At 46.4% G+C, this 21,648-nt stretch overlaps 1 protein-coding gene and 1 non-coding gene across 9 annotated transcripts in view; one reads left to right on the plus strand and one right to left on the minus strand.

Annotated features, from left to right (window-relative positions):
* Mob3b (MOB kinase activator 3B) overlaps positions 1-21,648 on the minus strand; it is a 196,722-nt gene that overhangs the window by 23,874 nt on the left and 151,200 nt on the right. For all 8 annotated transcript variants that reach the window (XM_006975319.4, XM_076564042.1, XM_076564044.1 and 5 more), the window contains exon 3: positions 10,130-10,332. In XM_006975319.4, the coding sequence (XP_006975381.1) occupies positions 10,130-10,332 (203 nt within the window). The remainder of the gene's footprint in view (positions 1-10,129; positions 10,333-21,648) is intronic.
* On the plus strand, positions 12,385-12,489 carry LOC143272095 (U6 spliceosomal RNA). The gene has a single exon (XR_013049545.1). It is a non-coding gene; the product is annotated as a U6 spliceosomal RNA (small nuclear RNA).

The following is a 21,648-nucleotide window of genomic DNA, read 5'->3' on the forward strand; positions in this document are numbered from 1 at the left end:
GCAGTAACTTTGATATCCCAGAAACCAATATCACTCCTAATATTTCGAGCACTTCTCTGACATGGGAAATTGGATGGAAGACTCATGCTGAGCACATGGTTTTGAGTTTTATCTACAAACTAGGAGAGAAGTGGCTTTAGCAAAAAACCAACAGACCATGTTAGGAGCTTAAGGAACCGAACGGCTCACTGAGGCAGCCTAGGGACCGTTCTGGGCGCATCTGAAAGCCATTGTGTAAAGAGAGGGTTGTAAGAGTGCTGTTAGGAGTTTGGCCAGAAACTGAGCCAGTGGTGCCTGGAGACTGTTTCATCGCTGTGACAGTCATGGCAAGAGCCACTAGACACGTGTGACCTCTGACCCCTTGAAATGTAGGTGTTACATGTAGGGATAAACATTTTTAAATCTTTCATTTAGTTTTAGCTAAGGTCACCAATGGCGGGTGACTAATATGTTGCTGATGACACATAAAGTAATGAACTAAAGAACATTGCTCTTTAAAACCACGAGCTGCTAGCTTGTCCTGGTTAGCTTTTAGTGTCAACCTGACACATTCAAAAGTCACTTGGGGAGAGAGAAGCTCAACTGAGACACTGCTTAGATCAGACTGGCCTGTGGTCTGAGTTTGTGAAGAACTGTCTTGATTAATAATTGACGCGGGAGGATCCAGCCCACTGTGGGCAGCACCATCCCTAGGCAGGTGGGCCTGGGCTGTATCAAAAAGCTAGCTAAGCACGAGCCACAGGGAGTGAGCCAGGGAGTTACCTTCTTGCAAGGTCTCCACTTCAGTTTTTGCTTTCAGGTTCCTGTTTTGAATTCTTGCCCCGACTTCCCTTGGTGATGGACAGTTACTAGGAAGTATAAATGGAAATAAGCCCTTTTCTTCCTAGGTTGCTTTGGGCCAGTGTTTTGTCCCAGCATCAGGAAGGAAACCAGGGCAAACTGAATGCGTAATCCTGGTATTCAAGAGGCAGAGGCAGAGGGATCACGAGTTCCAGGTCAGCCTGAACTACAGAGTGAGACTCTAACTGAAAAACATCAAGAAGCCAGCCAGCCAGCCCTGTGATTTTCTTAAAGAATGAAGATGTATCTTGTTTAATCATTACTGTGCTCGGCTTGGTGTCTGACATGCAGCTGTTGGTTCGTTTGTTTAAAAAGCTTATTAGCAGACATTCAGTAGAAGTCAGATCACTTAAGACACTGGAGTTAGTATTTCCCGAAGGGTCTTCATGGAGCTTTATACCCACAAATTGCTCTGTACCGAGCATGTATATTAGTGCATTAAAGAAAGCTGGCCAGCTCTGTGAAGTGTTTCCTATAGCTCACTGTGGACCCTCCTCTTGCATAGTAACATCTGGCATCCCTTAGATCTAGCAGCTTCTGGCAAACACACTTTGGGAGATGCTGTAATAAGTCACAATGGAACTGAGAGGAAACCTTCTAGGTAGTTCCTAGAAGATAGGGACCCTTGTACAAATCAGTTGGTACATGTTTACCGGATGGTATAGAAGGTACCCTTTCCTAGCCCAAGCTAGAAGTAGTTGCTAAACCATTTCCATCTAGAGAACAGGGTGTGTGATTCCAGTCACTGCCAGGCTGCTACCATGGACTGAATAGGCCTACAGAACTGGAAGACCATTGGCAGCTGAGAAGAGGAAGAAATCACAAGCTAAAACAAAAATAGTTACAGGAATGTATTAGTGTTCAAAAAGATTTTTAATTTGTATTTTAAGCCAAAAGGTTAAATCCTGAGAATTTGTTGTGATTAGAATATCACCCTCCATACAAAGGATGGGCTAATCTGAGACATGGGGTACTGTGAACCGGGCCTGGCATGCCTCATGCAGGGAAGAAAGAAAAAATGATAAAACATGAATCTGATCGACACCAGGGTAGAGACAGCATCCTTAGTCACTCCTGATTTTGTGTCTTGTCAATGTCTTAGTAAAGAGGGATAAGAATCGACAGCAACAAAGCATAATTCTGGCAAAATTTTCTGCAGTTGCTGTACATACACTCGTGCTTAAATTTGATAAACTTTGCAGAGGTCATTCCACGATTTAGATGAACTGTTTTTTAACAAATCCTCTTTGTCCTCTTTAAAACCTGAAGTTGGAAAACAACAACAGAGGTCTTTTCAGAGCAGGTGGAGGAATCTGAAGCTTTTGTTTTCATTTACTTTTAATTAACGTGAGTGGCCTGCGAGGAGAGGCCGGCTCTGTTCTTGGTGCTGGCACAGGGGCTGTGTGAAGCCTCGGTCTTTGGTGGTAAGGCCTTCATGGCATCAGGCTTGATTTCCTTTTCCTGATACAGAAATGATTCACGTTTGTGATAGAAAGCCTGAAAACCCCAAGGAGTGATGTATAAAAAAAGCAGCGTTTTCTGTAATTCCATTAGGAGAAAGCCACTGTTGTTGAGCCGGTGGCCTCACAGATAGTTGTGGTCATGATGGGCAGAGGCATGGAGAGCCCGAGATTGCAGCCAGCCCAGGTACATAGCAAGACCCTCTCTCAAAAACAGAAACAAAAGTCTCCCTCAAAACCAAACCCGAGTCTATCAAAGCAAATAATGATGAAAGAACTACTTCACCTTTTGCTCTGTTTCTTCCTTCCTTTATGGACATATGGTTATTAGCGATTCTGGAGTATAGATTCAAATCCTGTTTTTTATTGTTGAATATTATATGCTGATAATTTTTCAGTTTGCATCATTTTAACTCTAACAAAATAATTTAGGGTGTAAAATAAATTAGACCACATCTCACCCGTGACTCGATTAAAGACAAAACAATGTGACACCTCCCTTCCCCCCCACCAAGAAACCAACCACCTGTCATCCTACAAACCAGAACCCAAAGCTCCCTGGATATCAAGAGGGAAGAATAAATAGGTCTGGCAAAGATGTGTGACTGATTCTGCACAATGCAATTAGCTGACAATAATTCTTCGCTATTTTTCAAAGACACACTTGAATAAGTCTGCCAAAGCTCCTAAAACGTTCTCTGGCGAGCCTTCTGGCTCACCTCTGGGCACTTGGGTTGCCATGAACAGACTGATGTCACCCTGAAGATACACACATACTCTCACCTGCATGAGACATATACACGTACACATTCATGTACACATATACACGTGCATCATCTGAATTAGCAAAGTCAGTCTCATGAAAGCAGACTCAGCTTTTCTCTGGGCCACGTCTATCTCTCTTTTTGGCCATGGTGAACTTCCAGGCAGGAAGGCCTCTCTAAACAAAGAGGGTAGGTCATCTTGGACAAGAGATGACAAGCCTGGTGATACACAATGCCAAAGATCCAAATCTCAGTCCATTAAGTCTGTATCACTCCAGAGTTAATGTCCTTTGAGGATGGGGAAACTGAGACCCAGAGACATCACAAGCCTCACCCAGTGTCAAACAAGTAATGTGGTAACATGAGAGTGGAAATGTCACTATACAGCTCAGACTCTGCAGCTCTTTCTTCTACAGTGGCTGTGTCTAAGGTTGAACCATTCGGCTGAAAAGCCCAGAACCGCCTGACACGCGGCTGTCTCGGGGCTTCTATCCAGATGATGCTCGGAAAGAAAGGATCCTTTCAAAAGCCCCACAATGGCTCTTCATTGCCAGCTATTCAGGGAGCAGCTTGGCTCATGCAAAAGGCTCTGCTGCTTTTCACAGTGCTGACCTGATCTTGCCTTGCAGGCCAGCCTTGCCTCCTGGACTCAGCCAGGCTTCTCCACGGGAAGAACAGGCTTGACCTGGCTGCCTCCTAGAGGGAACAGGGTCAGCCCCAGCATGGGTCCAGATGATTTATGGTTAGGCTTTCATGAGACAAGGCTTTCTACAGCCTTGGTCCTCACATTGTTTTTTGACGCTCCCATGTTCATGTGGTAGTTTGGGTGCTGAAAACTGTGAACAATTGTTAGGCAACAGGCACCTACCCGATAAGGATGGACCGAGAGACGTGCTTTGGTGTAACTAAATGTCAGTAATGAGGGATGGCGAAGAATGTGGACCACATGTTGTCCTGTCTGAGGTAATGGTAACAAGCGTGAAGAGATGGAAGAATACATATAACAAGCTTAGTAGAGGGGCCAGCGAGATGGCTCAGCAGGTTAAAGGTGCCCACCACCAAGCCTGACAGCCTGAGTTCGATCTCTGGACCCCATATGGCGGAAGGAGATAACCAACTTCTGCCAAGCTGCCCTGCAGCCTCCCCGTGGGTACTCTCCAGTCCCGTCCTGTCAGACCTACAGAACCAGAACTTGTGCTTTAGCAAAACTGACTCCTCTACACAATGGGGTCTGAAAACAGAGAGTGAATTAAGGAATTAAGTCCTAATTTCAACAACTGGACTTCATGTAGCCAGATCAGGCTCATACACACCCATTTCAAAACACCTCCCCAGGAGGTGAGATGCAGGTCGTGTGGGGACTACCCTCCTGTCTGAACTGAAGATCTCCTGGCCCAGCACTTGGGGTAACCTTTGCTTTTGTAGCCTGCACCTCCAGGATGCATCTTTACCGTTAGAGATAAGGAAATGGAGCCCTGGTGAGAGACTCGGACAGCCTTGGGCCAGGTCATCCAGGGGTCAGCGGGCACATTAGGATGAACTAGTTCCCTCCGTCGTCACCAGTCTCTTTCTTACAGTAGCCCCACCAGCTCTTCAGTCAGGCCAGTGCTGCACTAACCCGCCCTCTTCGAATTTGCTTTTGTTTTTAGTGAAAGGCCATCAACACACTGTGCTTGCTAGTCTTGCTTGCTAGTGGTAATTCTGATTAGATTAGTTCTGTCAGCTGACTCCCAGGCAGCCAGGGCCAACAGCAGCAACCCGCTTATTCAATCACAGCCTGGCCCATTTTCCAATTACCAGCATCACTTGGGCATCCTTTCCTCCCACCGTGAACTTGCATGAATTTGGTCATCTTTAGGGGCTGCACTTACACAAGAAATGGATTGTCTCGTCATCCTGCCAGCCCCCTGCTGGAGAGCAAGCAGAATGGCTTGTGTTTCTATGGGTACCCAGGCTGCTGGTTGGCTGGAGAGGCTGAGTGGGGTCTCAGTGGGGCCATAAGGCAAGCTCTGGAGGCAGAAAGTCCTGCTGGCCTTCACTGGGCTGTCCAGGGGGACCTCTTCCCAGCTTTTGAATTCCAAATTGACTTCCTACTCAGAATCCTGACAATTGTCCTAGTTTGCCGGAGACCAAGGCTTTCCCAGGACATGGGACAGGCCTTGCGTCTTCGGCACTAGGACACTGAGGTGGTATGAGCGTGTTCAACATTTCCTGGGTGAATCAATCTGTAATCTGGGGCAGGAGCATGTGCAGTCAGATCTACAGTTTAAACACATCCCTTCACTGCTCTGCATCTTAATTTGCTTTGAATCTCTATTATAAATAAATCAGTCAGGATGACACGTTAGTCCCAATAAATGAGTGGCTAAGTTGCAATTATAAAATAAGGGTGGTACCAAGGAGGAATGGCTACATGTAATCCTTTTGAACAGAGGTACATCATCCTTAAACTACTCTGCCCAAATTAAAAAAAAAATCAAGTATTTATTATGTCCCAAGCAGCATGGACAATTCAGGCACGCATCTTATTTACTGTTTGCCCTCACAGAACTGACAACCCCAAGGGATACAAATAGATACAAATAGAATTAAGTACATTTGCTCTGAGGCCACCTAAGGAATCACTAGGATGGATGAAAGGCCATGAGAACCAGGGAAGGGAGAAGTCCGGTTGTTCTACTTACTGAGTACTAATTACTGTAAATTCATTATCTGACTTAATAGCTAACATTTCTTATGTACTTACTGTGTGCCTAATCTCTAATTTTTATAATTACATTATGGTTACTCCATGATGAGGAAAATGATGGTTTCAGAAACTAAGTATCTTGTTAAAGGTTACAAGTTAGTAATAAGTGATGATTTGGGGTTTGAGCCCTGGGACTGAGTCTTACACTGGCTCTGTGTGATACTGAGTCTCCTACCCTTGTGGGGTCCTGGATCCTTCAGATAATCCACGTGCCAGATTCTCAGCCGGCACTGTTCCAATGCAGTCAGGTGAATCTTGACCCAAAAGACCATGGCTGTCATGGTAGATGCACAGAGGGGAAGACCCAGGTGAGGCTCCAAGTTCCACATTGTGGAATTGTAAGTATGACTCCAGGAATGGCCCACTAATGGTGGGGGACTTCCGGCCATGCTGCTGTTTTGAAGGAAATTCGTTGAACAAATGCTGCCCTTTGATCTCTAGCTGCATTACACTATGAAGAATGCATGAGCAGAACTTGAAGGCAAAGTCCTGAGTATTCATCCTCTGGGGATGAAGAAGATATTCATCATTGTGTATTTTCTAGGCTGTGTTGTAAGTTTACTCCTTACAACATATCCTTCTTATATAAAACATGATCTCTGAACGATTCGCTTTGAACATATGGAGTAGCGGACTGCACAATATAAGAATACATGGATTTGGGCTCAGTGAGCTGGTTCAGTGAGTAAAGGCCTCTGCCACCAAGCTAGATGTCCTGGTCCTGGGACCCTGTGATGGAAGGAGAGAACTGACTCCCAAAGTTGTTGTCTGCCCCCTCCCCCATGTACATGCACTTGTGTGCAGCTGCACGCACAGAGACAAAGGCAAGTCTAAACACAAGCACACCCCACACAATAAATAAATGTAAGAAAATACTTGACAAATTTAAGTGTATTGATTTGATATGCTAGCTCTGATTGCAATATGTGCTTTGCCACATTAGGTGGCTTGTCAGGTATTCCAGCAATATTAGTGAGCACAATGTCATCAGTGCCAATCCATAAGTGCAACACTCTTAATGATGCCAGAAATGCTAAGCAGTATGAGCCTGGCATCATATAATTGTGAGTTTTAAAAATTATTTTATTCTGTATGTATGGGTATTTCCCCTGCATATATGTCTGTGCACCATGTGCATACTTAGTGGCCATAAAAGCCAGAAGAGGTTGTCGAATTTGCTGGAACTGGTGTTACAGACGGCTATGAGCTGCCATGAAGGTGCTGGGAATCGATCCGGGGTCCTCTGGAAGAACAGCCAGTGCTCTGGAGAGCCCCTGTTATTGCTATTTTGGGGACAGGTTCTCTCTACGGAGCCCTGACTGGCCTGGAATGTCCATGTAGATCAGGTTAGACTCAATATTGCAGCCATCCTTCTGAGTATGCCTCTAGAGTGTTGGCATTATAGGCATTTGTCACCATGCCTGGCCATCATAGGATCATTGAACTCAGAAGCATTCACAGTATCCAATCCTGTGATCTACGGGTTTGAGCTTGTATAAACAAGCAAACACACAGTTCCACATAATTATTTTAACATTACCTACTACTTATTACAATTAATTTTCCTGTCACTATGATCCACAAAACATAAATGCGGGAAGAAAACAATCTTAAGTATGAGTTAAAGAAGTACAAACTTGGGGTGGGGGTGAGGGGCACTCACTGCTTCTCTTGTTACTTCTACTGTTAACAATGCCTGGTGAGGATAATCATGTTTTTCTTCCAGGCCCCCAAAGAAGTGCTTTGTAGAATCCTGGCTTGTTCAGGGCCTGGCTATGAGGCTGGGACTGCAAGGCAGCTCCTGGTACCACCAGGTACTCCAGCTCCTGGGGCCTCTCTTCAACAACAGACTACAACAGTGAGGTTTCGGATGGCAAAGGAAGGCTTTCTCTCCTTGCTGACTTGCCCCAGCATTCCCCCACAATAGCCTTTATGCTTCTGTGCATAGAGGAGAACTTGACGTCCAGCCCTATCCAGCTAACATTTATGTGTGAACTCAGCAAAACGCAAAGTGTGAGTGTCTAACGGAGCTCTTTTGGTGGCCTTTGGGGACTTGTTCCCGCTTACCTGGGCGTGACCCTGGATGGGAACTTGACTCCATGGCCCAGCACAGTGCTTCGTGTCTCTTTACTGACAAGGCCCCTCTCTTTCCACTGCCCTTGACATTTTCTGAGATTAGCTTTATCAACAGTTTCCAGTATTTACACTCCCCTGAGCTGTTTGTACAACCTTTCACTCTTCGTGGTGGTTATTTACACTCAGCAGTTTTTATACAGGACAAACTGGTAAACCCACCACCACTGATTCCTGTAAGTTTCTTTCCATATGAGTCCTATGATGATGTCCAAAGATAACTCAGGGGCTGGCCCCAAAAGCTTTCTAATAAGAATCCAATGGAAAGAAAGTGAAGATGACCATCTCTTCTTTAACCAATGATGTGAGAGACTTCTCAACTGTATGCAAAGTAAACTGTTTGGTGTGTATTCCATGGTGCAATTGTAGATCATGAATTAAACTCCTAAAGGTAACATAAGATTCACCAACATCTTCTTTAATAATTATAGATACAGTACATGCATAGCTAATATGTCACTATTTGCTTGTTTATTATTGATTGATTGATTGTATTTTGCTTCTTTAATCCCTGGGACCTTGCTAACTCCAAGAGGGGACCCCCACCCCCTCCCCGTCCTGCCCCTAGCTAGTTAATACCTGAGGTGGCAAACGGTTTACTCATGAGTTGTTCACACACAGCTAATAGAAAACAGCCAATCTAGAGCCCACAGCCAACCACCTCCCACATTAGGCTGTCAGACCAAAGACGGTGAGGCAAGGTAGCAGAGGACTGACTGGAAGAGCCTGTGTGCCCCGAGCCTACTGAGATCCTTCATATGAGTCTACCCTATGCCTGTTTTTCTGCCCGCTTGGCTCCTCTCTGATCTGCTGCTTCTCCACACAGCTGTGGGGATATGTGACTATACCATTCCAGTGGCAGTCATGTGAGCTGTTGACCTCAGGTACCCAAATCCTAATAAAACATCGTTTCAGTTGTGCGGACAAAGACAGGTAAACAGTAGAGCTGACACCTGGGCTCTGCACTTTGGTCAATATTCAAAAACACTTGTACAAAACTGACTTTGCCAACTATATTTAGCAAAACTACACTTTAACTCTCTCAAGAGAAAAAAACAACTCATGGTTTTAATATAAAGCCACGTATCCTTTTGGGTAGACAGGTACTCACTAGCGCCACTGGGGACAGCTGTGAGGCAAGCATCTACATTAGAGTGAACCCGTTACAAGGGTTTTGAGGGTCCTTGATTTCTCAAGCACATAGGAAAGCCAACAGTGAAAGAGACTTTTGAAGAAAATAAACCCAGAGGATGGAGGGACAGACCAGTGGTTAAGAGCACCTGTTGCTTTTTCAGAGAACTCAGGTTTGATTCCCAGCACCCATCCGGCAGCTCACAACCACCTGTAACTCCAGTTCCAGGGGATTTGAGACCCTCTTCTGGCCTCCACAGGCACTGCATGCATACATGGTACACAAACATACATGCAGGGAAACACGCATACACAAAATAAAAATAAATCTCTTTTAAAAACAATAAAATAAAAGCAGACTCCACTCATCTGTATAAAAAGCTAGAGCTTACTCAAATTTTTTTAATCTCAAATGTTCTTAATCTCAAATGATAAACCCACGATGGCTTCACCCCAGGGGAGTCAGTAAAAAGAGCAAATTCCCTATGACACGGAACTCTTCCTTCACTTACTTCTCTCTGTGTCCTTGGAAGTTTAATTTGACTTTGCGTGCCTAGCAGCTGACACACAGTGAGTGTTAAATGTTCATTTACTGACTAAGAAAATAAATGTGTCTGACCACCACTGACTAGTGATAGATCAAAGAAGTGTCTCAGCCAGGCAGTGGTAGTGCACGCCTTTAATCCTAGCACTCGGGAGGCAGAGGCAGGTGAGTCTCTGAGTTTGAGGCCAGCCTGGTCTACAGATCGAGTTCCAGGACAGCCAGGGCTACACAGAGAAATCCTGTCTCAGGGAAAAAAAAAATAGAAGTGTCTTTAAGAAATTGAGTAAATGATTTTTTTTTCAGAGTTAAGCATAAATCTAGCTTCCTTGGCCCAAATCATTATATAGGAATAATGTCACCACATTATCTCACCTCCTGGAGAGCAACTTAAGACAGTTATCTGGTTGCAGTAGACATTCTGATGCACCCTGGTCCTTTGCTGATCGAACGCTACCCCAGCTTTCCGTAGTTCTCGCAGTGTGTGGTGACGCACTGCTGAGACACTTACCAAGGGCTCTAGCTCCTTGCGGTCTATGAGGTTCATCTCCGTGACGAAGTAATAGAAGTGTTTGTAGCAGGTGTTGACGTGAGCCTCTGCACCCATCACAATGACCCGGTCAAAGTGGTGGATGTAGACGTGGACGAAGACCCGAAACAGGCGGCACAGGATCTTCTTGCAGATCTGAAGGAAGTTCTTTGGGAAGGGAACACCTAGAGGAACAAAAAGAAAAAGGTATGAAGCCGCTAGGAAGGATCTTTTCCCCTTATGTCCAAGAGGAGAGAAAGGGTGGCTGGGAGATACGCTGTGGTGGGGGAGGGGGAACTGGTACTCCTTACCACACAGGACCCAGGGGGAAAAGGACTGTAGCAGATTAAAAAGCACCATCTCACTTCCGGGTCCAAGTAGGTGGCTACTCCACTCTAGGGACCAGTGGCCAGAGAGGATTGGGGGCTTGGGGATATCAGAACTTTGGAGTTTTCAAGGTAATTTCAGGAATCTGGAGTTTTGTGCAAACCTGTTTGAAAAAGGTTAACAATTAATCTGAAGTTCTGAAAATTCCTGCCACTGAAAGAAAACATCTCTCCACATTAGATGCACCCCACAAAGCTACCCATTTGCAGATTTTGATTGAAAGGTTTTTCCCAAGGTGTTGTCGCCAAGGTGGACAATTCACAGACCTCACGTGTGCCATCACTCGGCTCCATCTCTTTGAGGGGTTATGTCTTTGTGGTGGGGCAAGGGCAGGTGGCTGGAAGAGCCATTCCAATTTCCCCGTCTGATGACCACAACTTCCAGCTGGGTGGAAGCAGCAAGTAGCAGAATGGCAGGGCCACTTCCCCTCTCCCTCTGAAAGTCTACTTACACTCTTGCTATTTACCCTGCCTTTAATGGGAAGCCAGTTGTAATGGACTTCAAAGTTAAACAGACTTTGTTTGAATTCCTGGTTGGCTCTCTTTTCCAGCTCTATGACCAGGCCCAGTTATTTACTCTTTGGTTTCTTGGCTCTAAAGGAGGGGTCAGAGCAAGGCTTTCCTTGCACAGTGGGTGGGTGGGTGGGAGGTGGTCACAACGTGCAAGATCTTCCTATAGTGCCTAGAACATAGCAGGAACTCACAAATGGGGCTGACCCCAACTCTCTGCATCCAGGCACTGTTACAAGGAAAATGTCCTTGTCCAGAAAAGACAGGTGTAACCACCAGCTTCCAGGTCACTGTAGAGTTGTGACATAAGGATGCCCCACGTCCTCAGAAGCCTGGGGTTTCGCTGTTCTTAGCTCTGCAGGGATCTGGGGCAGTTGTCTGCCATGAGATGTTCTGTTGGGTGAATCTCCTGGTATCGTTCTCCCTCCAGGGCAGAATAGGAGAGGCGGAATCTGTCTGGCAGTCGGCTGTGATGGGATCTGCCTCTCCAGGTCCCTGCATGGATACCAGCTTTTCTTGCAAGTCAAAGGCAACACACTGAACAAACCCAGGGAGAATGTGGGTGCAGCATAGTGGCTGAATGATGTGGCAACAGGTGCTGGGATCCAGGGATGAGGAAAAGCCAGAGCAATGATGGGGTGGGGGCAGCAACTTGAGTTCTGGAGCTTTCTCTGGTGAAATGGGACCACTAATCCACCAGAATCTTCCAAAGAGTGTCCTATGCAGATGACTGGACTCCCTCTAAGACAAGCGAGGCAAGCTGAAGAAGGATGAATATGTCATCTTTCCCTGTGAAATAGTTTTATTATTCCCATTTCACAGATGAGTAACATAGAGGCTCTGGAGCATGGGCTAAAGTTTTATACAACAGTGGGGCTGGGATTTCAAATCAGTCAAATTCTAGAATCCAAAGTACAGGTTCCTTTGCAGTTTGACTTGCCTTTGGGCCTGTGTGAGAGACACCACTCAACAGCTAATCGTAATGAAGTATTTGAAATCATTCTTCAACGGCACAGGGGCACAAACAGGCATGATGGAGAGAGAAAGGAGGAGAGAAGAAGTCCACAGCATCGGGCAGTGCCTTCCCAGGTCCAGGTCAGCTAACAGGTACTTAGCTGCCAATGGGGAGAAATGCTTTTGGAAGGGAGAATTTTATAATGAAGAACAACTTTATCTAGCCTGTAGGGCGGGAAGTAAGAATCTGAAATCCCTTTTTCTTAATCATTAACTACCTTGCTTATTTTCCATAACCTTTTCACGTGTATGTCTCGCATTGTGATTAGTTCTAGGGACAGTGGCCGTCTTTCATACTTAAGTTCTACTTTTAAAAATATCTGGGATGTGCTCGCTTCAGCAGCACATATACTAAATGGAATGATACAGAGAAGATTAGCATGGCCCCTGTGCAAGGATGACACGCAAATTCGTGAAGCGTTCCATATTTTTGTGGCTATTATGTAGAACTGAATAGTATTGTAAAATAAAAAAAAAAGGAAAAAAAAAGGAAAAAATATCTGGGACAAGTGAGGCAGGGAACATATCATGGATCAAAACTGATCGAGAAAGGACAGTAGTTTTATTTCAGTAATATGCGAATCCAGCACCTCCTGCTTTGGAAAGGGGGAGAGCCCACAGCAGACATGAGAGCTTTTTGCCAGTCCTGGTATAGTTTTGACATGGGATGCTGCGTGCTGTTTTTGGAAGAAGGGAGAACTCTGTAATGAAGTACAACGCTATCTAGCCTATAGGATAGGAAAAGAATCTGAAATTCCTTTTTCTTAATCATTAATGAACTCCATTGTTCTTTCAATCTAGGTTTCCAGGTGATAAAAGATTAGCTGCAGTCAGTGTACTCAATCAGCAAGTTATGTAGGCCAGTGTCCACCAAGTCTCCACTGCAGCAGACTGCATGTCTTAGGCCAGTGTCCACCAAGTCTCCACTGCAGCAGACTGCATGTCTTAGGCCAGTGTCCACCAAGTCTCCACTGCAACAGACTGCATGTCTTAGGACAGTGTTCACCAAGTCTCCACCGCAGCAGGCTGCATGTCTTAGGACAGTGTCCACCAAGTCTCCACTGCAGCAGACTACATGTCTTAGGACAGTGTCCACCAAGTCTCCACTGCAGCAGACTACATGTCTTAGGACAGTGTCCACCAAGTCTCCACTGCAGCAGACTGTATGTCTTAGGCCAGTGTTCACCAAGTCTCCACTGCAGCAGACTGCATGTCTTAGGACAGTGTTCATTGTAGCAAACTGCATGTCTTAGACCAGTGTTCACCAAGTCTCCACTGCAGCAGACTACATGTCTTAGGCCAGTGTTCATTGTAGCAGACTGCATGTCTTAGACCAGTGTTCACCAAGTCTCCACTGCAGCAGACTGCATGTCTTAGGCCAGTGTTCATTGTAGCAGACTGCATGTCTTAGACCAGTGTTCACCAAGTCTCCACTGCAGCAGACTGCATGTCTTAGGCCAGTGTTCATTGCAGCAGACTGAATGTCTTAGGACAGTGTTCATTGCAGCAGACTGCATGTCTTAGGACAGTGTTCATTGCAGCAGACTGAATGTCTTAGGACAGTGTTCATTGCAGCAGACTGCATGTCTTAGGACAGTGTTCACTGCAGCAGACTACATGTCTTAGGACAGTGTCCACCAAGTCTCCACTGCAGCAGACTGCATGTCTTAGGCCAGTGTTCATTGCAGCAGACTGAATGTCTTAGGACAGTGTTCATTGCAGCAGACTGCATGTCTTAGGACAGTGTTCACTGCAGCAGACTACATGTCTTAGGACAGTGTCCACCAAGTCTCCACTGCAGCAGACTGCACGTCTCAGGTGTTTGGAGTTAAACTCTCATTAGTTTAATTCATGACAATCATCCTGGACAGGTAGATAAGAACTGAGATAGAAAATGAGGAAGGTAACCAGCAGATCTCTAAGTGATCTACAGTTGATAACTGAGTCTCAAAAGATGCCTTTCCTCTGCCCTGCCCAGTCTACCTCACATCCTGTGACTCTCAGATTAAAGCTGGGAAATTTTAAGACTCTAAAGGGAAAACATATTCCAATGAGTGATCTACAAAGAGGTGACCAGACCAAAAATCCCAGGACTTTGATGCCCTGGGGTCACGTGGCATGCCTTGGTCTTTAGAAATGGGCCAGTACTAAGACAGAATTAGTCAACCCAAAGTAGGACTAGGGTGAGATCAGATTCCAGAACGAGAGGAAGGAAACATGTCTGGGCAGAGGTCAGAATCCAAGGCACTCACTCATGAGGTTCGAGCAGGACTCTGTTCCAGCCTGAGCAGGAGGCAGGCCAGGGAACTGGGGCAAGGGTGAGGTGGGTCTGAGGGCTGGGTGCTGACGAGACAGCTCCTCAGCCCCGGCGGCTGCTCCAGAGGTCTTGGTACTCTGTCAAGAGCCAGCATCTGAACAAAGCCTGCTGCGTTTATGAATTGTCTAACCACAACGTTCTGATCGCCAAGCCCCATTCAGCGAGAGAGCTAAACCCAGCACAGAATGTAACTTTCTCGGGGGGTCTGGGCAGACTTCCCTTTCATCTTTGACTTAGTAAATCTCCTTTCTCCCAAAGAAAATTAAATAAGAATTCCACGAAATTCTGAGCTTTAACCCATTTTTTTCTTGCTTGCTTTTTCTTTCCTCTCCCCTCCCTGCCAGTAGGCCCTCAAATACCCATGAATATTTACGTTTCAGACTCTCTAAAGAAAAACAAATTTGTGGCTTGTGTGATTCCTCCTATCCTGGTATATAGATACTAGAGTGGGGATGGGCAGGGGCGGGTGGGGTGGGGGGGAGGAGAGCACGCTTCAGAGAAGGCAGAAGGTTGACGAAGGGTCCGAAGCCGGGCAAGACTTAAAGGGGCAGCTTCTGAGCTGTGCCATGTTCATTCTTTCCCCTTGTGAGAAGAACCAATGCTTGGCAATGAGAATGTGGCCTGTGGTCATGCTGGGCTGAAACCTGGGCTCTGGAGGTGCAGAGCAGAAGGACCCATTTCTGTGGACGTTGGAGAGCGCTCCAAAGCAACCTGCTGATTCCTCAACCCTTGTAGACACCTAGTCACTGACTGTTCTTCCCTCATCCGGCGGTGTCAGGGCTGTGACATCTGCTGTCTTTCGCCTGAGGTCTTCTTATGCAGGTCACAGACTATTGCACAGCTATTAAGAATCCTGCTTTAGGACTATGCCCTATATAAGGACAGGGGCTGCGTCCGTCTCCCTCACAGAAGACCCCTTACTGCCCAGCTTAGAGACTGGGCAGGATGGATATGAAATACCTGTTTAGATTACTCTCCGAGTAGGGTGGAGCTCCTCTGTCATCGGCTGACAGCAACATCAAAGCTCAGAAAGGGAAAGGACCAACTCAGGGCATCCAGAGCATCCAGGGCTCGTGATGAAAGGGGTCTGAACGCAAGTGTGCGAATTCTAGAGACCATTGCTTTCCGCCCTGCTGGGAAGCTGTACAGAGTTCTCACGGCTCCTTTTATTCCACCCAGTTGGCAGGATCAGAGAAACAAACTTGTTAGAAGATGAAAGTGGAATATGGTATAGCCTGGCTCTTACTTCTCCAAACCTAAGTGCCAGGGCTAGGGCACTGGTTAAACATCGGATTGGGCATCGATCAGACCTGCGTCAGATTCCAGCTGTGGAGCCTCCACGCTGCCCACCCTGGGGCAGGTTTGCTACTGTAACTTCCAGGAGGCTCAGTGTCCTTAGCTGAGGGATGTTGACACTGAAATGCGGGGCTGGAGCTCAGGCAGACATACAGAGGCACACAGCAGACGGGGTCAGGTACTCCTACTGTTATAGACCGCTCTTCCTTGTCACAGCTGAGATGGTGCCAGGGGGGCAAAGGAAAGAGGGAAGATGAAGATGCCCTTTCCCAACGACAAAGAGTTCTCTGAAAAGTCGATACAGAAGAAAACTGGTATGGGGGCATGCCACGTGAGCTGTCCAAGGAGCTAGTCATGACACAGGAAACCCTGCGCCCCAGTCCATCCTTCAGGGACCCCAATCTCACGTCAGTCACAACAACTTGAAATGTCCATCTTTGTCCTTTAAGCCGCCGCCATGCAGACTTGAGGGCATTTGTGCCGTCCCTTTTGTCTTTGGAGTCCAGTAATAGGAGTGTGCATGTGAAAATCCCTCTACAAGTCATAAAAATCACTCATTTTTAATAGCTCGTGAATACAAACAGTATCCCACACACGTGAGAAAAGAAAACAGACTTCTGGCAGCAACACTAAGGACATACCATTTCCAGGACTCTTGCAAGACAAAACGCAGTTGGGTCGCACGGGGAAGAAACGAACACAGATGTTTCTTAAGACTTTACATCCCCTCCTCTTTGTTTACTCCCTCTTCCTCTCACTCCCCAGCCACACTGCCCTGCCTCCTGAAAACGGAAAACTGTTCTAATCTGCAGAAGCCTCATGCTCTCTCTCCAGGATGCGGCGGCACACTCAGCTGCAGAGAAGAGAGCCCTTTCAGCAGATGTTTTGTGTTATCTCGATGTGCGCCTCAAGAAAGTGTCTGTTCACCATGCCAAAGAAAACAATTGCGTGTAGCAGGACTTTGTTCCTCTGCCTAAAAAGAAAAATGTCCCCAAACAAGCTGACAGCTGCAAATGGTTAGAAATAAACCGGCCACCCCTCTACTCTCCATCTCCCTTCCTCGGTCCTTCCCCGGCCCCTTTGTGTTGGCCTCTAGTCTCTCACCGTGGCTGCCGCAGAAGAAAGGGAAAGATTAACATGTGATTATATGTTCTAAACAGATTATTAATTCGTTCAGACATGCTATTTTCCAGGCACAGAAAGAACTGTTTCAGCCACACAAAGGAGCAACTGTAAATGCAGTGTGCGGCTTCTGCTTCTCCGGCATCCACAACCCAGCTGCCACAGGCTGCCCCTCACCCACACCCAGCTCCTGGATGGTTTTCTCTGTTCTCAGCTGTCACAGTATGGACACAGAGGTGCAAGCCGACCGAGGACGACCCAAGAAAACCAGAGTCCAGTAATCCTTACGGATGGACAATAAAAGCAATTAGGAAGAAAGGAAGAAAAGAAAGAGGGAGAGAAGGAGAGAGGGAGGGAGGGAGGGAGGGAGGCAAGCAGGCATGCAGTAGGCTAACCTTAGTCGTCTGGGACAAGAGTGGTGGCCTATGAATGTAATCCCAGTACTCAAATAGGACCAAGACCCTTTTCTTGGAGGTGATATTTTGAGTATCTTCACAAAGAAAAATATTCTTTATTCATTAGTAGTCTTCCATTTTTGTGAAGGGTCAGTAGTCTCACATCTTGTCTGGACTATTTCTCATCTACAAACCACCCTTTAACCACAGGGCCCCTCTCCCCCCAACCCCCCACCCCCACCCCGCTCACGCCACCAGTACTGTTTCCTGTAGCACCTCCTGCAAGGTGCATGCGCCTTCCCCTCCCAGGCTCCCTCATTTTATTACCACAGTTCTCTCTCCACCTGGCAGGTGGGGAACCTTCCTAAAGTGCAAACCTATCCAAGAGCTCAGTCTGTATAGGACTCCAAGGCCACTAGCTTGCTGCCTCCCGGGTGACATTAAAGCTACTAAACGTAATTTCCCACACGTGCATCTCTCTATATGCAGAGATTCATCTGGATCTTACGGTCTGTAACTGTACTGCAGCCATTAGGAGCCAAGATTCTCCCATGTGTGTCCGACTCGGGGGTTTAGGTGGATCTCTTGCCACATACCAGAGTTTTGTTTTTGGGGGCTTTGTGTTTTGTTTTGAAGGCAATTACTTTTATACATAAATGTTTGCCTACATGTATGTATGTACAGCAATATGCATGCCTGGTATCTATGGAGGCCAAGAGAGGGCACTGGATCCTCTGGAACTGGAGTTAACCGAAGGTGGTGAGATGCCGTGCAGAAGCTGGGAACTGAACTCTGCAAGAACATCAAGTCCTCTGCAAGAACATTAAGTGCCCTTCACCACTGAGCCATCTCTTCACCCCCACCCCTTTCCAAATACTTTAAAAAAAATGTGATTATGTGTGTTCACGGTAGAAGCTGTGCTAGAGTGCAGTGTCTGAGGAGTGTCATCGAGCTGGAAGTACAGGGAGCTGGGAGCCACCTCCTGTGGATGCTGAGAATCGAGCTCATTCTCTCCAAGAGCAGCGTGCGCTCTTAACCTCTGAGCTATCTCTGTAGTTCCCCATGGATTCTTGTCTGGCCAACACGCATTTGTTATCCAAACTTCAAGTAAACTATTATTCCCTCCAGAATGGTCCTGGCTCCCACCCTCAGTCTAGTTCCCTAACAACCTGTATTTCTCCCATGTTGGGACTTTACACACAGTATCTTGTATTGTCTTTTTTTGTCTTTTTCCTGCCTTTGGTTGCTGTTTTTCCCAGAAGACCATGACATTTGTAACATAAGAGAATATATCTGTTCAAAGTTATACCCCTGTCAGCTACTGTACCCAGCATGTGATGGTTCTCAGGAAGTATTCATTGGGTAAATATAACTTATAATCCTCCTCAAATTCACATGTCAAGTCCTCACTGCCCCATATTGACAGTATTGGATGGAGGTGGTGACAATAAGATTAGAAGAGCAGCAATTTCATAAATGGTTTTAGCCCCGCCCCCTTAAGAAAGTCCCTATAACCTCGTGTGGTTGCACACACCTTTAATCCCAGCCCCCCGGGGGGGGGGGGGGGGAGGGAGGTGTAGAGGCAAGCACATCTCTGAGTTCAAGGCCAGCCTGGTCTACAGAGTGAGTTCCAGGACAACCAGGGCTACACAGAGAAACCCTGTCTCAAAATAAGCCTAAAAAGAAAACTTAAGAAAAAAAAATCCCGATGTGCTGTCACGGCAGACGCATGTGCCGTGCCTGGCTGGACTCCCAGCCCCTGGAACTGTGGAAATGAAGACATGTTTATTGGCCCCCGCAGTTCTGCTACAGCAGCCTGAGTGGTGAGAGGCGGGGAAAGAGCTTCTCGGGTGAGCAGGTAAGCGCGAGGAATACGCCGGTAATGAGCACTTACTCTTGCAACTCCCAGCTTTGGCCCTCCAGTCACACTCCGAGAATCATCACTAATGAAAGGACCCCGGGAAACCGCTGCAGACCGATGCGCGTTAACCTTGTCACGTCTAAGGCAGTTGGCCGCGGGGAACACTAACCCACATTTCTCTCTCAGTATCTCAGAGAAGTACATCTTTCACTCAGCTTTTCACTGGTAGTGAGGAAGAGGCACTTCCTTCCGCAAATCAGGCTTCACATTTATATTCAAGTGCCTATTTGTATCTAGACAGAAAAGCCTCAACAGGCAGAACTCTGGAGTTTCTAACATTTGCAATGATACAGGAGTGATTGACAGTCCAGGGACACATAATGATGGAGGGGTAAGGGGAAGATGGATGGGGTGGGGTGGGGGGTGGAAGTAACTAATATTAGTAATTTATTCTGTGGTGTTGAGGACTGGACCCAGGGCCTTGGATGTACTGAGCAAGTCTTATCGCACTGAAATATGATTTGACCTTCCACGGGAAGTGGGAAGGATCCAGAAAGACTGGTGAGTAGGCCCCAGTGTGAGAGAGAGCTCTCCAGATCCAAAAAGCAAGAAGTTAGTCTGAAGCTGGAGCATAGCTATTGGGAATCTCTCCAGATGAACAGGTCTAGAAGGTCCAAGTCAGACTCATGGTGCACACACTGCAGGGCACAGGCTGAGGGAGGCTGTGACTCTGGTGCACACACTGCAGGGCACAGGCTGAGGGAGGCTGTGACTGCTTGGTGCACACACACACACACACACACACACTCACTCCAGGGCACAGGCTGAGGGAGGCTGTGACTGCCTGGTACACACACACAAACACACACACACACACACACACACACACACACACTCACTCACTACAGGGCACAGGCTGAGGGAGGCTGTGACTGTCTGGTACACACACACACACACACACACACACACACACACACACACACACACACACCAGGGCACAGGCTGAGGGAGGCTGTGACCGCCTGGTGCACACATGGACTGCAGCCCACAGGCTGAAGGAAGCTCTTTCCATCCTAGATAAGGCAGGGCCCAAGCAAGCAATGGTGTCACTCTGTGTGCATATGAGATCAATCAAGGTGAACAGGCAGAAAAGAGGAAACCAAAGCCACCCTCTACAATCTGACTGGGGATGACAATTGGCCTAAATTCGTGAACCAAACTGTGTAATTTAACTAAGTGATTTGCTTAGTTAAGAACCAAGAGTGACATATTAAAAATTTTCAAAGATTATAAAGGAACATCAGTAGAGTGGGAGGCTGGAATGAGTGAGAGTGGTGTGGACTTGGATGCCTGAAGGGAGAAGATCTAGAAATCTAGATTTTCTTGTGACGCCTTCTCATTGTTAAGTGTTGGTTAATATTAAAAAAAACCTTAAAAATATTCTTGGTATTTTATGTATCATCATTTACTTTTATATAATCGATTCAGCCTAGTTAAGTATAAGCTTTTGACCCAATTTTTAAAAAATAAATTAACATGAGGCTATGCGAGTAATAATAGCATGCAGGAAGCAGAGGTGGAAGATTATGAACTCAAGGCTATCCTGGGCTACACAGAAAAATCCTGTCAAAACAAAAATAAAAAACCCCCAACTCTTCTTGAGTTTGATTTCCCAGAACTCATGATGGAAAGAGAACCATCTCCTGGTGGTTTTCCTATGACCTACACACACACACACACACACACACACACACACACAATAATAATAATAATAATAATAATAATATAAGAATTCAATAGCAACATAAAAGTTTGGGCATGTAAAAGAGACACAGGAACCAATGTAAAAGACCTCCCAAATGGCCAACATTAGAACCCTCTGACCAGCAAAATAAATGTAGTAGCACTGGATTATAACCCGAGGTATAAAATAACTATCTCCAAAGCCACACTGATACAACACACAGCGGAAAAATAAATCAGGAGTTGCAAAGTGTCTGTGCTGCAAGAGTTGAAACAGCTTATGCAGATGCCATCTGGAGGCAGAGGAGCCCGAGTGTGGTCCTGGGGGGTGACTTGCTTCCTGGAGAGTGTGCTCCAGAAGGGGTGTGACTTCACACAGGAGGAGTCTGACAGACGTACCCCTGGTCAAGCCATCTCGGCCAACGCCAACGGGAGTAACCGTGGTTCCTGGAGTATTCCTCTGATGGGATGTGATAAAAGCCACTCGCTGGTGAAGTCTCTGTTACCCAAACCCATCAGGCCCACTGTGTGCTGACAATAAACAAACAAACAAACAAACAAACAACAACAAAAGCAAACAAACTCAAATTAGGGAACATGTTACAAAATATTGGACCAATGCTCCTTCAAAGGTTGACGTTCCTCAGAGACAAGGAAGGTCTGCTCCGCCTGGGATTGTTCTTTTAACTCTAATAAATGGTCCTGGAGCTTCCGTGTATGCATGCACATATAGACACACGGGCACATCTGCATCACAGCTCGGAGGAGTTCAGGGAGACAGACGACAGATGTACGTGGTAATTAGATGAGTTTGGAAACAGAAGGGCGCCAGTGACAACCAGCAAACTTCAAATACA

The sequence above is a fragment of the Peromyscus maniculatus genome, chromosome 2 (genome assembly GCF_049852395.1).
Source record: "Peromyscus maniculatus bairdii isolate BWxNUB_F1_BW_parent chromosome 2, HU_Pman_BW_mat_3.1, whole genome shotgun sequence".
NCBI classification, from domain to species: Eukaryota; Metazoa; Chordata; class Mammalia; order Rodentia; family Cricetidae; genus Peromyscus; species Peromyscus maniculatus.